We start from the raw sequence: 14,126 nt of genomic DNA on the forward strand, positions 1-14,126 counted from the left end.
TTTACTCTTCCTTCAGTATAGCAACACCCACCCCGTGTTACTCTCCTTCCAGCTTCCAGAGAGCGACGATGAGCCCCCCCCCCCCACGCCACTTCCACGCGAAGGGAGGGCGCATGGAAGGCGTAATCTCCCTTGGGGAGCAAGAATGAAGATCTTCTTCCACCGAGTGGCTGGGGTACCGAAACCCTACGGGCCGAGGTAGGCTGGGAGGAGGGCCGGGGACTACCCAGGTGCCTAGTTTTAAGCTTAAGTACACACACACACACACACACACACACACACACACACACACACACACACACGATTGGTTGTCCAGAGGCCTCCATTTAAATTTAAAGATAAAGAGCCCCTGGGTGTCTTTGGCCCATCAGTTCACTTTCCTTGGGCGGGCAGAGTGCAGGTGTACAGGTTTAGGAGGGGCATGGTTGGAGTCCCGCTGCCCCACTTCCCTTCGGAATGTGGGTCTCTACGTCGGGGTGGGTTAGGGACCTGGTTCCTGGTCTTCATATACAAACTAGATTTCCAAACAGAAGCCAGCCGCTCCTTGGCCACTGTTATATCCGACAGCGCGGCCCGAGGAAGCACAGGTCAGGGGGACAAAGCTTCCCGCGAGTTTATGTCCCGGATTAAGTTTATTCCGGCTTGGGATCCAGTGGGTGCGGATGCTGGGGGGCAAGGTCCTCGGTGTGGCGAGGCCCTGGATTGGCAGGCGAGGTCACCAGGTGAAGGCAGAGCTCGCTGGAGCACTGGAGCGAGGGGGCGGAGATCTCTCTTGGCCGGCGCAGATCCGGAAATGGGAGCCTTTCTTACTTCAGGGTGGTTTTCTCTAGTAGGCCCTCCACACACCCCTCCAATCACCCTGGCCTCCCGGAAGTGGGACCTGGCAGGGCGCCTTAGAAAATCTGTCGGAATCCACCTGGCAGGTGAAGAAAAAGCACCAACCTGGCACTCTACCCGGTGGCCTGGCAGAGATTCCTGGAGAAAGGAACTTGAGGTTTGGAGAAAGGAGCGGGAATAGCACCCATGTCCACCAACTTGGGGTGTGGGGGGGCTCATACAGTAACTGGATATGGGATTCTAAATTCTCGACTTTGACATTTGCTTTTGGGGAAGGTACAGTAGTCTTCAGAAATGGAGTACAGGGCTGAGGGTGTAGCTTAGTGGTATAACACACACACACACACACACACACACACACACACACACACACACTTGCCCTGTTTAACCAGAACACATTGCAATTTTATTTTCTATAGTAAGAAAGGAGTCCAGGAACTTGGGAGCAATCTTGTAGAGGCCTTGTGTTCAGACAAGCCTAATTGTTGTCATTCCTTTTAAAGAGGTCCCTTCCTGTCGTCAGTCCTGCTTTAAGGAAATGGCTTCCTCTGCGACCATATCATGAAGTTCCTTGATTGGTCCTGGCTCCAAGGTGGCTTTGTACCCCTATCCATTGTAAGGTGACTAGGTTTCTCTCCTGTCAACTAGCAGCTAAAATCTGAGTAGGGCCTGCAGGAGAGAGGGTGACCACAGCCCTTCTATCAACTAGTATTAAATATTATCCACATTTTCTAATATCCTTTCATCTATACCAGGACTCCTCCATGCCCTCCCCCCTTGCTTTATTTTTGGAATATTTTGCATCAAAGCTTAGCTAGACACATTTGATGGCCGTCTCATTTTGAGACCCTGGTGCGTGGCAGGAGGGTTTGTAGAGAAAGCCCTGGGTTCTCTCTACCCCTATTTACAGGGCAACCTAGAGCATGCTATTCCCCTCTCAGGGTTTGTTTCCTTACTTGTAAAAGGAGGGTTCTGGCCCAGTTAATCGATGAGGTTTCTTGCTCTATGCATGAAAGTGGTTGTGGGCTAGAACTAGGCCCAAGACCCCTTTTTGCCAGCTTACCTGATCATTAAAGGCAAGGATAAAACCAAAGTCAAACCTGCAAGAACTTAGCAGCTTCACTCACTTTTAGTTGCTTGCTTTCACACCAGTTTTAGGGGTTACCCAGGTAATCAGTGCTCTCATTAGCTTTGCTATAGATAACCCACAGAGATATGGGCTATTTCAGACTTTGGAGGAACTCAAACCAGTTGAAACGATTACACTGGGCCTATGTGGATTCCCAATGCATTATGTACATGGAGGTCTCGAATGAATCCACTTTTCCCTCTGTCCAGTCACCTCAGCCCACCTTATTTCTTTATCCCAGAAATACTGCTAACCCCTATCCTTGCGGAGGTGGATTTGAGACTTGGGGCTCCTGCCTTCTCACGCTTGGCTGCCTGGCAAACTTTCTCTTTGGCAAAAATTTTCAGTGATTAGCACAAGGTGAAGCAGGCAAAAGGGCCTGGTAACAAGGCAATCCTTGGGGCTTCTGGTGCCAAGACAAAGTATAAACAAGCATATGGAGGTAATTCCTCGCTCCTTTGGAAACAACGTTGAGGTGGTCTGGAAAGGCGATGGAAAGGGCCGGAATGTCAGGTGGCAATCAGCCAGCCAGGCCCTGAGATGACCGTTCTCTGCCCTGCAGGGAACATCTGAGGATGAGGTCAGATGTGTTTTTACTCTCCCTGGTGTGATAAGTTGCTCATCAAGAGCATTTCTTCCCCCCCACACCACCCACTCAGGGGCAGACCCTAATCTACTTGGGTCTCTTGTCTGTCTCCCAATTGTCTACAGCCCTTCTCCTCTTCTGGAAGAGCCCAGCTGCTTCTGCAGTCAGCGTGGTGCTGGCTGAGTGTGCTCTGCTCTGGAGTCATACTCCAGGTCTGGGTGCCCGCCAAGCCAGTGCCCAGTCCCTCCCCCTCAGCAACCCTGCTGCTTCCTCCCCCCACCGCCACCTTCCCTTCTCCATTGAAGAGCTGCTTATTGATCTTGGCCCATTTCTCAAAGTGGCTGCACTCTGATTCCATCTTCAGCCCAGCTCGCCTCCTCTGCAGGAGCAGCCCCGGCCAGTCATTTGGGAAGTGCAAGGTTGGGGATGAGGATTCTTCTCAGCACACCTCTCCTGCTTTTCCCACTAAGCAGAGCGGGCCAGACCTGGACTGATTCAGCCAAGCACCCAATCAAGGCCTGGCCCAGAGCAGGTAAAAGGTGGGTGGTGCAGCCAGTACTGTCATGTTACTTGTAAGGCAGGAAACATGCCTGCTCCCTTCGCCTCTCCGGTATGACTTCCAATGCCAGAGCCACCAAGCAAATGACCAGTGAGAGTTAGATCAGCATGATGGTGCTGGGGGAACAGGCATCAGATTTCTTCGGCCAGAAAAGGGAATCAGAGCTGCAAGATCATGGGGCGAGGGCGTAGGAAGTAGAGAGCAATGGGCTGAAGCTGAAGGTCTGTGTCTGGGCTGCCCCAGAGCAGGTGAGTTTCCCTGCCCCAGGCAAGGTACATTTACCTTGCTCCTCCATAGAACTTACCATTCTCACCCTCTTCCCTTTTCAGGGGGTGGTTGGGAGAACAGAGGAGTTCTAGAAAAGCCCTTAGTAAATAAGCAGCCTAATGTGTCTATGTCTGGGCTTATGCCTCTGAGGGATGGGGTGCCACATCATGCCACACACCAAGCCTGGAAGGCTGGTGACCCCACCGTCCCTTTACTAAGACATTCTCTCCAGCCCACCTTGGATGTCCGAAGAGCCCCCTAAACAGGAGAACAATGGGACAGAGTGGGAGCAGAGGAAAATCCTCTCACCTTGGTGACTAGAGGCAGTGCAAACACAAGTGAGGAAAAACAAAGAAAAATGCCATTTTTATTTTTAGGATAATTTACATCTGTAACAAAAATAATTCTTCATCTGTCACCAGAAACTCCAGTGATAACTGGTAAGGACTGGTCCTCATCCTCTTGAGGAACTGATAAAAAGAATCCCCTAGGCTCCTTGCAGAAAGACCCGCCACAGCAGCAGCAGGAGGCCCCTGCAGGAAGGGACCTCTCTGCCTCTTTGGGAAAGCTGCTGAGGAAGCCAGAGGTCAGAGTGTTGGAGGCCTGGCCTCCAGCCAGGGCCAGGCCAAAATGAAACATCTGTTGAAGCCTCCCCAGGCACCTGGAAAGTGGGAGGAGGGAATGGAGAAAGCTGCTGCCCACCACAAATTAGCACCCTGTGCCTAGTCCTGAAATGGCCTCTGCTGGTGCAGGATGGGGCGACAAAACCAGATAAATAATGGTGGCATACTTCCAGGAAGGAGGTGGCGGTCTCACTGAAGTCACTAGGTCCTAGCTTGATAAGGTATGATGATTTAAAAAAAAAAAAACAAAAAAAAATCCCAAAAGACTTTGCTGAGTCTTATGGAACCACAATGCCAACAGGGGCAGGGCCTGGGGTAGTGGCCCAGAGGGACTTCAGTTAGGGTTCTGGCTGGGTGTGGATGGGATCCCCTAGGGACCCTCATTTTTCTCTTTGTAACACAACTACAGAGCAAGAATTAGAAAGTCCAGACTTCCCTCTACTGGTGATTTCTGAGAATGACGGCCACACAGTGGCATCTAACCTGTAATCCTATGGACCAAACTCTCTCTAGGAAGAATCAGGAATGGGAGCTGGGGCCTCCTGGAGGGAGGCTGGGGCATTCCCATGGGTGTTGGCAGGCTCCCCCATCTCCAGTCTGGCCTGCAGAGGGGCCTGAGTCCCGGAATGCCTTTGGGGCTCACTTCAAAGGCACGGAGAAGAACTTGTTCCCAGACTTGCAGCGGACCTGCTCAGCAAGCGCTCGCAGCAGCAGCTCAGAGTCTTCAAAATGGTCCACGATCTCCTTCAGCCGGCAGCCAGCAGGGAGGGGACAGTCATGTTAGGGGGAACCTGAAGCCCAGAGGCACGGCAAAGGTAACGCGAATAGCAAAGTCTTTTAGAGGCTGGGCAATGATGAGGGGTCCTGGGCCACAAGGGCTCTGGGTCCTCTGGTCTTGACTAATCACCCTCAGTCTTGTGAGGTCAGGCCTACCGTCCATCCCCAAGCTCTCATTGACAGTAACCAGCGAAACTGGGTCTGCTGGAGCCCGAAAACAGCTCTTGGAAGCCTTGAGCATGATCAGGCTAAGAGCAAGGTAGCTAATGACGGTGACCCACAGACTGCATAGATTCTGCTTAATTTGCAGAATTTTTTATGAAGCCCAAATCAATTGCCAATATTTGAACTGGGTGTCTCTATATAAAAACCTGGATTTCTGGTTTCTGTTGAAAAAGAAGTGTTAGCAATACTGGATGTCATGGCTGTCTGACTTTCCCGCCCACTGCCTCCCTGCCCGTTCTCCACCCCAAGAAGTGATGGAAAGTGAACAGTTTCCTTACTATCACATGTGCTAGGCTCTGAGGGCTGGGGCTCCTGACACTGGCACATGCTGCCCATTCCCATGTCTCTGACCTCGGGTGAGAGGCTGAGACTGCAGGGGAGTCTGCACTTCCTCATACCCCAGTGCACACGAATCCCGAGGGAGCTCATTTAGACGGAAGCCAGAACCAGGTCTTGGGGTGAACTTCTGCAATGCCAGCATTCCCAGCACTCCAGAAACACAAGGTAGGAGATGGTGGTTTGAGGCCAGCTTGAATTGCATAGTGAGACCTGGTCTCAGAAAACTTAGGGCTGGTGTTGTAGCTCTATGGTAGAGAACACTTGCCTGGCATGCACAAGGCAATTCTAGTCCCTAGGTCGGGACGGGGGCGGGGGGGGGGCAAAGCATCTGAATTGCAGGTCTTTCTGACCCAAGGATCACAATTCTGGCAAGGTTAGGTGAGGCTCTTCTGACACATCTTTGGTCTCCCAGGGACTTGGGACTAGATGCCTAATCCATCCTCCCCCAGTTTCTATCCCATCACATCTGGAGTTTGGGTCCCCTAGGTTCCCGCCTGGGGATTCACCTGTAGCTCCCGGAGGCACTGCCCTTCTAGCTGCAGATGTGCGTCACCCACACACCAGGCCAGACTGATGTGGAATGAAGGGTCCTGGAGAAGAAGGCAAGGAGGTGGTTGTCACCCAGGTGCTAGCCCCAAGGCACCACAGCAAATCTGTGGCACAGTTGTCAGGGTCTCTTTATAGTGTCCTGGCCTGACCTCACCTATGCAAGCCTGGACCCTCAGTGCTGACCCTAAGAACCCTGCACGGACAGACAAAATAGTCTGCTAATGTTCCTTGCTATGAGCAGAGCTGCACCCCAGCCCCAGAGCCCCCCCAGTGTGATGGCATTTGGGGAGCCTCTAGAAGGCTACAGGGATAGATACAGCCCTGAGGGTTTGGTTCTTAGACTTAAAAGAGCTCTTTGAGAGCTTGCTTGCTCCTTCCTTTCCTTCCACCAGGGAGGCTCCTCAAGAGGACAGTGGTCAGAATCCAACCTTGATGCTCGATTTCCAGACTCCAGTATGTGAGAAGATAAATTCCTGTCCTTTAAGCCCATACTCTGGTATTCTAGCAGCCTTAGCAGACTCAGACTGTAGCAACGCCTTTCCTTGACTTTCCCAGGGAATCAGATATAGGGGCATGGAAGTAAAACTAGGCTCACTCAACTTTCTCACCTAAAACATCCTAGCACACGCCACACTTTTCAGATGAAATGAACAAAACTGAGAATGTCTTCATGTTTTGAAGTAATAATAACTATCCCCATTTTGTCATTCTTTAGATCTCAGCATGGTTTTTTTAAATATATACCAAGTAAAACCAATGGTTCTTTAAAGCCTCGAGAGTCAGCCGGCTGGTGGCTCACACCTGTAATCCTAACTACTCAGGAAGCAGGCTGGGCAGCAATGTCTGTGAGACTCTTATCTCCACTCTCTAAACTACCAAAAAAGCTGGAAGTAGAACCGTGGCTCAAGTAGTAGAACACTAGACTGAAACAAAAACTCAGGGACAGGGCCCAGGCCCTGAATTTAAGCACCAGGACCAAAGAGTACCCCCGCCCCCCCTCCCCCAAAAAAGGCCTTGATACTCAAGCTTCAGATATGTCTGGAGGCCACAGGGGAGGAGCATTAAGTCATGTCAAGAACTCCATGAATTTTACTGCTGCTTAAGAAACAAGAAACAGGGGGGCTGGGGATATAGCCTAGTGGCAAGAGTGCCTGCCTCGGATACACGAGGCCCTAGGTTCGATTCCCCAGCACCACATATACAGAAAACGGCCAGAAGCGGCGCTGTGGCTCAAGTGGCAGAGTGCTAGCCTTGAGCGGGAAGATTCTGCCAGGGACAGTGCTCAGGCCCTGAGTCCAAGGCCCAGGACTGGCCAAAAAAAAAAAGAAAAAAAAAAAAAAAGAAACAAGAAACAAGCATGGACACATTACAGAGTGGAAGGTACACTTAAGATAAGGGAAGTCTTAAAATGCTGGATTTTGGATGGGCCACACCAGGCCATACCTCAGACCCCAGGGTTGTGTGCCCTTTGTGGAAACACAGAGGAAAGCCCTTTACTTTGCCTATGATAAGGGTTTCTTTAAGGATGGTTTTGTTCCAGTGATTAATGAGTGGAGAAAAATCAGCCTTGTTGAAGAAACGATAGTTACCTGCATGTACTGTCTGTACTGTTGGTGTATTACCTGATAGAACGTGGCCAGGCTGAACTCTTCCATGACTCTGTCAACCTCTGAAACTAGGTCCAGGAACTGGGCATGCCCTGAGGTGACCTCAAACCCAACAAAGGTCCTGGAGAGAGGCAGAAGTAGAGACAACATGGGAGCAACATATGTCTCTGAGATCACAAACCAACTGAGCCCAGGGCCCAGTGGGAAGCCTACAGGCCTGGGCCATGGCGGGCCTCACTTCCCTAGTGCTCCACATGCTGGTTTTCTCTCTTCCTCCTCCCATCTTCAAGCTTCTTCCCCCAGTTGTGACCCCATGTTTTCTCCTCCCTGTGTCTAAGAACCTTCTTAGATGACTTCACTTACCACTGTCTACTTCCCTGCCTCTGTTTCTTCACTTCTTATCTCCAGCCTTTCAGCAGCTTCCATAATACCAAAGCCCCACATCCTCCTCTCATACAGTCATTCACAGCTCACTCCACCCTCCTTGAAACGCTGTGGCCTAATGAGCGTGTGCAGCATGAAATGAAAGAAGGCACCAGCCTTTTCCGAGGTCATCAGCCAGTGCACTGGACAGGGAGGCTTGCCCTGAAGCCTTGCTAACTATCATTTTCTCTTTATGGTCACTTAACTATTTAGGGCTTTTCACCTTTCAAAACCCATTGGCTTATTTGAGCCTTGTAACTGCCCAATCAAGGAAATGGGAGGCCATGGAGATTGTATAAACTGTTATGACTGGGATCAGAGCTGGGGAGAAAAAGGGTTCCCACCTTCACAGACTTTTCCCTACCTCCATGCTCATGCCAGTAATCCTTTTCCAGTTCTTTTCTGGAAACAAAACAAAACAAAAAAACTCCCCAGGAATAAAAAAAAAAACACAAAAAACTTAGGGATAGTGACTCCATAGTCATAGACTTGGTAAAAAACAAAACAAAACAATAACAACAAAAAAAAACCCCTAAGTACACCCCTCAATCTTTGTATCAAAGAAACTTCTGGTAGCAACTCTGGCTCAGGTGGACACTCACCTGGTTTTCTCTTGATTGGTATAAATCTTTACCTGATTGGCAGTAAAGAAGAATCTGAAATTTAGAAGAACAAAGACCATATTTTAGGAAAAACAGTAAGAAAAAAATCAGAAAAATTAGCTTATGTAAAAAACCCCAGCACTGTTAGCTAGGTGTGGTGGCATGTGCTGGTACCCCAGAGCTCAGGAGGCTGAAGCAGGAGGATTTCGAGTTCAAGGACAGCCCATGCTCCTTTCTCCTTTTGTTCTTCATTTCTACCAGGGTAGAGGCCATGTCGAACTGGCCCCTTTCCAGGACTTTTAAATCCCTTGGACTGTTGCTAGGAGGACATTTCTGAATCACAGTTAACATTACAGTTCTCATAACTTTCAAAGGTTATGCAATCATGAAAAAAATTAGGCAAACCATAAGTTAACACCAATTTTTGTGTGTGTGCCAATAATGGTGCTTGAACTCTGGACCTGGACACTGTCCCTGAGCAGTTTTGCTTAAAGCTAGCTCTCTACCACTTGAGCCACAGATCCACTTTCAGCTTTTTGGGTCCTTAATTGGAGACAAGAGGCTCATAGACTTTCCTATCTGGTCTGGCTTCAAACAGTGATCCTCAGATTTCAATCTCCTGAATAGCTAGGATTATAGGTGTGAGCCACCAGCACCCAGCTGATGACACCTATTTTTAAAAACACCCTTCTCAAAACTAAGTTTTTGTTATTAAAAAAGAGAGAGAGTGCAAGCTTTCATGGAATGCCCAAGGTCACACCAAGATGAATGTATGGTACACATCCCAGGAAATGGGCTTCATTCTGTCCTTTAGGTCCAGCCGGCTTGCTGGGTTAATACACTCCTTGCTCCATGCCCAAAGCAGTTCAGGAAAAGAGGAGGATCCTTGAGGGGATATGAGTGGGGGAGAAGAGGGAGCACTCACTTTTGGAAGGAGGCCACATGGTCTTTCAGGGACTGTACAAAGGGGAGGATCCAGTGGTGGCGCAGGACCACACTCTGAGACAGGCTGAGGTGGAATTCCTCCATCCTCACCAGCCGGGGCTCATAGGTCTGGGCGTGGGGCAGCAACACATCAAGCAGGTCCAGGAATTCCTCCCTGGCTTCATCTGGAGGGAAGAGTAGAGAAGGGGCCTTGTCTTAGCAAAGGGGTCATGGTTGGATGAAGAACCCCAGACAGCAGAGAAAAGCCCTGGGTACTCTGATGTTGAGAGTAGTCTATGTCTATATAGACTAGTAATATTTTAATATTAATTTCTAGCTAGAGAAGTGCATTAAATGCTCATTATAAAGGACTTGAGTAAGGAAGAAATATATAAGGGACTTCTGTTTCCAGTCCAACAAGTATGAAGCTTGGAAGTTGTCACACTGCATAAAGGCATAAAATGCTCAATAAACTGAGAAAGCAACCAGCCCTTCTCAGATCTGTAAGACATGATAGGAGACACCCAGAAGTAAATAGAGACTCACAAATGACACGTGAACAAAAGCTTCTCTGAGAAAATTAAATGTAATGGGCACATTGCTGGATCCACAGGTTATACAAATCCGAAAAGGCCCAGGAAACTCATGGGGAAGGCTACATTTTGGGGAGGTTTATTTCCTGGTGCACTGCCAGGTCTAGGTCTTTTGGAGAAAATGTGCTTCTGGCACAGGACAGACAAGAAATGCTTTAGAAGCCTGTGGAACTCCTTTTTTTTTTTCTCAAAACAGTCTGCCCTTAGGAGAAGTTTAATCAGATTCTAACCTGCTAAAGTATAAAACCTACCAAATTGGGGAAAGGAAATCTCAAGCCAGCCAAAGTAAACAGAAGAAAAGATAAAAATTGGAAGCCAGGCTCAGGTGGCTAATGCCTATAATGTTAATTACATCAGAGGCTGAGACCTGGAGGATCTCAGTTCAAAGCCAGATAAAGTCTAAGAGACTTTATCTCTAAAACAACTAGCAAAAAGCTAGGTGGAGGTGTGGCTTAAGTGGTAGCACATCACCCATGAGAACATCACCAAGAGCAAGGAAGTTGAAGGAGAGTGCAAGGCCCTGGATTCAAACCCCAGAATCATAAGAGAAAAAAAAAGAGCAGATATAAATAAAATTGAAGCTGGGTGTAGTGATGCAGTTCTATAATCCCAGTACTGGGGAGGCTGAAGCAGGAAGGAGGATTGTGGGTTTGAGGCTAGGCTATATATTGAGATCCCATCTCAATAATCAGAAAGAGAGACAAAAAAAAACCCCAAAAAACCCCCAAAAGCTGGTGGGTAATGTCCCTTCAAAGTCTGTATTCAGATTGTTATATTACTTACTAGTTATTAGGACTGGTCAGATAGACTTCATTAAACTTCATTAAACAGAACTTTTGCTCTATGATAAAGAATATACAATAATACAGAAAATACTGGGTGTTGATGGTACACATCTATAACCCTAGCTACTCAAGGAAGCTGAGAACTGAGGTTTGAAGCTATCCCTGGCAGACAAATCCCAAGACTCTTATCTTCAATTAACCAGCAAAAGGCTGGAAGTAGAGGTATGGCTAAATGGTCACCAGTCTTGAATGAAAAAAGCAAGAACATGAAGCCCTAGTATAAGTCCTCACACCCCAAAAAGAAAAACAAAACAAACTCTTAAAACTCAACAAGCTATCAAACAATTTGATTAGAAAAAGGTCAAATACCTTTACTATACATCCCAGTAAAGACATACAGATAGCAGATGCAAATGAAAAGACTCAACATCAGATGTCATCAGGGAAACTCAAAGCAACAAAGAGGGCCCATTGTATACCTACATAAGGACCAAGTCCAGAACACTGGCAGCACCAAACACTGGCAAGGATGTGGAGCAATAGGAACTCTTGTTGCCGGTAGGAATGTACAATGGGAGAGCATTGTAGAAGATGGCTGGTTGTTTCTTTTGTTTATATGTTCATTATTTATTGCCAGTCCTGGGGCTTGAACTCAGGGCCTGAGCACTGTTGCTGGCTTCTTTTTGCTCAATGCTAGCACTCTACCTCGAGCCACAGCACCACTTCCAGCTTTTTCTGTTTATGTGTTGCTGAGGAATTGAACCCAGGGCTTCATGCATGCTAAGCAAGCACTCTACCACTAAGCCACATTCCCAGCCCGGCTGGTTGTTTCTTATAAAACCAAACATTAGTATAAAACCCAGCCATCATATTCCTTGGTATTTACCCGAGGGAGGTGAAAACATATCCACACAAAAGCCTGTACACAGACATCTGAAGCAAGTTTGCCAATATTGAAACCACTGCATGTGGGAGATAGGGATGAAAAGGTAACCCTTAATTAGGTAATTATGATCATTGGAACCATTCTATATGATGCTACATATATTTCTTTTCTTTTCTTTTCTTTTTTTTTGCCAGTCCTGGGCCTTGGACTCAGGGCCTGAGCACTGTCCCTGGCTTCTTTTTGCTCAAGGCTAGCACTCTGCCACTTGAGCCACAGCACCCCTTCTGGCCGTTTTCTGTATACGTGGTGCTGGGGAATCGAACCTAGGGTTTCATGTATGGGAGGCAAGCTCTCTTGCCACTAGGCCATATCCCCAGCCCTATATATTTCTTTTCTGAAAGTAAATTTTTTTGTTGTTGTTGAAAATTTTTTAGTTATTATAAAGGTTACAGTTACATAAGAATTTACTGCTTTATGGACAATGTCACCCCTTGATATATATTCTTCATAGGTTTGTCCAAGCCTACAGAGTGTTCATCATGAAGAGGAAGCCCTAATACAAACTGTGGACTCTGAGTGATTATCATGTGCCAATGTAGGCTCATTAATTGTGACAAATGTGCCACTTTAGGGGAGGTTGATAACAAGAGAAGCTACAGAAAACAGTAAGAGCCATCACTTACTCTGTGTACTGTGTACTTACCCTGTGTGCTTAACATGGATGATCTAACTTTCCTAGAAAATAGGCATTACTATTAGCCTCCCTTTAGAAGGGAGAAAACAAGAGACTCCAAGAAGTCCCAAAGGACATCAGAGAAGGAGGTAGTAGAGTGAGGTTTTCAACTCAGAAGTCTGGGCTTTTTGCTTATCACCTGCTCATTAGTGCTGGGGGTCAAAGGGGAACCAGCACAAGGGACCCCTGATTTCTTCCAACTAGTTGCACCTAGGAGCCACCTATTGGTCCCAGTCATTTGCCGTCCACACACAACTCACATGGTATATAGATGTGGGTGGCCCAGTTGCCCCGCTCATGGGGAAAGGTGCGGATCCGTCCCCCGTGTTTTGTACTGTCATCCTCTGGTCCTTCCTCTGTGTTGGAAAACATGTTCAGCACACTCTCTGGTACTGGAAACCTCTGACAGGGCAGGGAGCTCTGGCTTCTTCAAGAGAAAAAAAGAAAACAAGCACAATTATCTTGGGCATTCTCTACCTCTGTACATCCAACAAAAGTTGTAACCACTTACACACAGTGGCTGAGTCTGGATTTCCAGGTAGGTCTGGAGGCAGCTTCTGGGGGGCCACAGAGAGTTCACACAAAGAGTACATTCCCACTGTTTGTCTCCCAACAATCTGGGAAACAGACTTTAACAATGTGCCTGGTCCTCCATGGGAAACACTTGCTTGGGCAGCAGTGTGTGGTTGGTAGGTCATTTACCTAGCTGGTTGGGCCTGCGCTGGATTCCAGGCACATTCCAGTTGTGTAATCTTGGGCAAAGGCGCCCTTTTGAGAGTACAATAGTTTCCTCATGTGTAAAGCATATTGCTACTGGATGGCTCAACTGAGATAATGCCAAAATAGGCATTTAAGAAATGAAGGCCCATGGGGCTGGGGATATGGCCTAGTGGCAAGAGTGCCTGCCTGGTACACATGAGGCCCTGGGTTCGATTCCCCAGCACCACATATACAGAAAATGGCCAGAAGTGGCGCTGTGGCTCAAGTGGCAGAATGCTATCCTTGAGCAAAAAGGAAGCCAGGGACAGTGCTCAGGCCCTGAGTCCAAGGCCCAGGACTGGCCAAAAAAAGAAATGAAGGCCCAAGAAGAGACTTTGATGGCTTTTATTCATTGGAGTTCTCAGTCTCCAGTCTGGCTAGGAATGGGTGTTCAAGGAATATCTATTGGATGAATGAAAAAGCTCTTCTTGTGTTCCGAGGAGCAAACACGCCTAGGATGGTGTCACGCTATGCAAATGTGAGTGTGCCAGCGGTGGGCATCATCTCGTGCCCTGCCTCCCGACCTTGTCCTAGCCGGGTGGTGGTACTCTGGGGGTGCGTCCACAGGTGTCCCCTGGCTCCTGTTTTCCCTCTGCGCCCCCCTTTCCGTCCCTAGGAGCCATGTGACCTCCTCTCTGCAACCCCAGACACTCGGGACTTGTCAGATCCTCACCGACGGCGCCGTCTATTCCCGGGCCCGGTTCGCCCCGTGGCCGCAGACGCGGCCTCGGCCTCGGCTTCATCCTCGGAGCCGCTGCTGCTGTAGCCCACCAGGGGCGCCGCGCTCATGGGGCCCCGCCGGGGAAGTCTGGGCCAGTCCGCCAGCAACCTCAACAGCGCATCCGGAGTTCCGCGGAGCCGGAAGTGCTCCGGGGGGCGGGACCTGGTGTAGCACCGCCTCTGGGCCGGGCGGGGAGGCGCCG

General features: G+C 48.7%; 1 protein-coding gene across 3 annotated transcripts; it reads right to left on the bottom strand.

The window, feature by feature from the left end:
- Nucleotides 1-3,728: 3,728 nt before the first annotated feature.
- Usb1 (U6 snRNA biogenesis phosphodiesterase 1) lies at nucleotides 3,729-14,006 on the bottom strand. Of its 3 annotated transcripts, none has more exons than XM_048355485.1 (7): nucleotides 13,877-14,006; nucleotides 12,705-12,871; nucleotides 9,449-9,632; nucleotides 8,524-8,577; nucleotides 7,514-7,619; nucleotides 5,849-5,932; nucleotides 3,729-4,745 (listed from the first exon to the last, which is right to left on the bottom strand). In XM_048355485.1, the coding sequence occupies exons 1-7, from the start codon at nucleotides 13,990-13,992 to the stop codon at nucleotides 4,641-4,643; spliced, it is 816 nt and encodes a 271-aa protein (XP_048211442.1). In that variant the 5' UTR covers nucleotides 13,993-14,006; the 3' UTR covers nucleotides 3,729-4,640. The 3 variants fall into 3 exon arrangements, with proteins under 3 accessions (XP_048211442.1, XP_048211444.1, XP_048211443.1); XM_048355487.1 differs by having other exon boundaries at nucleotides 3,729-4,792; nucleotides 13,877-14,002; XM_048355486.1 differs by having other exon boundaries at nucleotides 12,705-12,868; nucleotides 13,877-13,999.
- Nucleotides 14,007-14,126: the final 120 nt, after the last annotated feature.

Source organism: Perognathus longimembris, chromosome 10 (assembly GCF_023159225.1).
Source record: "Perognathus longimembris pacificus isolate PPM17 chromosome 10, ASM2315922v1, whole genome shotgun sequence".
NCBI classification, from domain to species: domain Eukaryota; kingdom Metazoa; phylum Chordata; class Mammalia; order Rodentia; family Heteromyidae; genus Perognathus; species Perognathus longimembris.

What these genes read in the sequence shown, in the direction of transcription:
- Usb1 (XM_048355485.1), bottom strand. Translation starts at nt 13,992, where the DNA reads ATGAGCGCGGCGCCCCTGGTGGGCTACAGCAGCAGCGGCTCCGAGGAT. An exon ending in CATGTGGCCTCCTTCCAAAA is followed by an intron (nt 8,578 to 9,448) that starts GTGAGTGCTCCC and finishes TCTAAATTTCAG; the next exon opens with ATTCTTCTTTACTGCCAATC. An exon ending in AGTGCCTCCGGGAGCTACAG is followed by an intron (nt 4,746 to 5,848) that starts GTGAATCCCCAG and finishes TGCCGGCTGAAG; the next exon opens with GAGATCGTGGACCATTTTGA.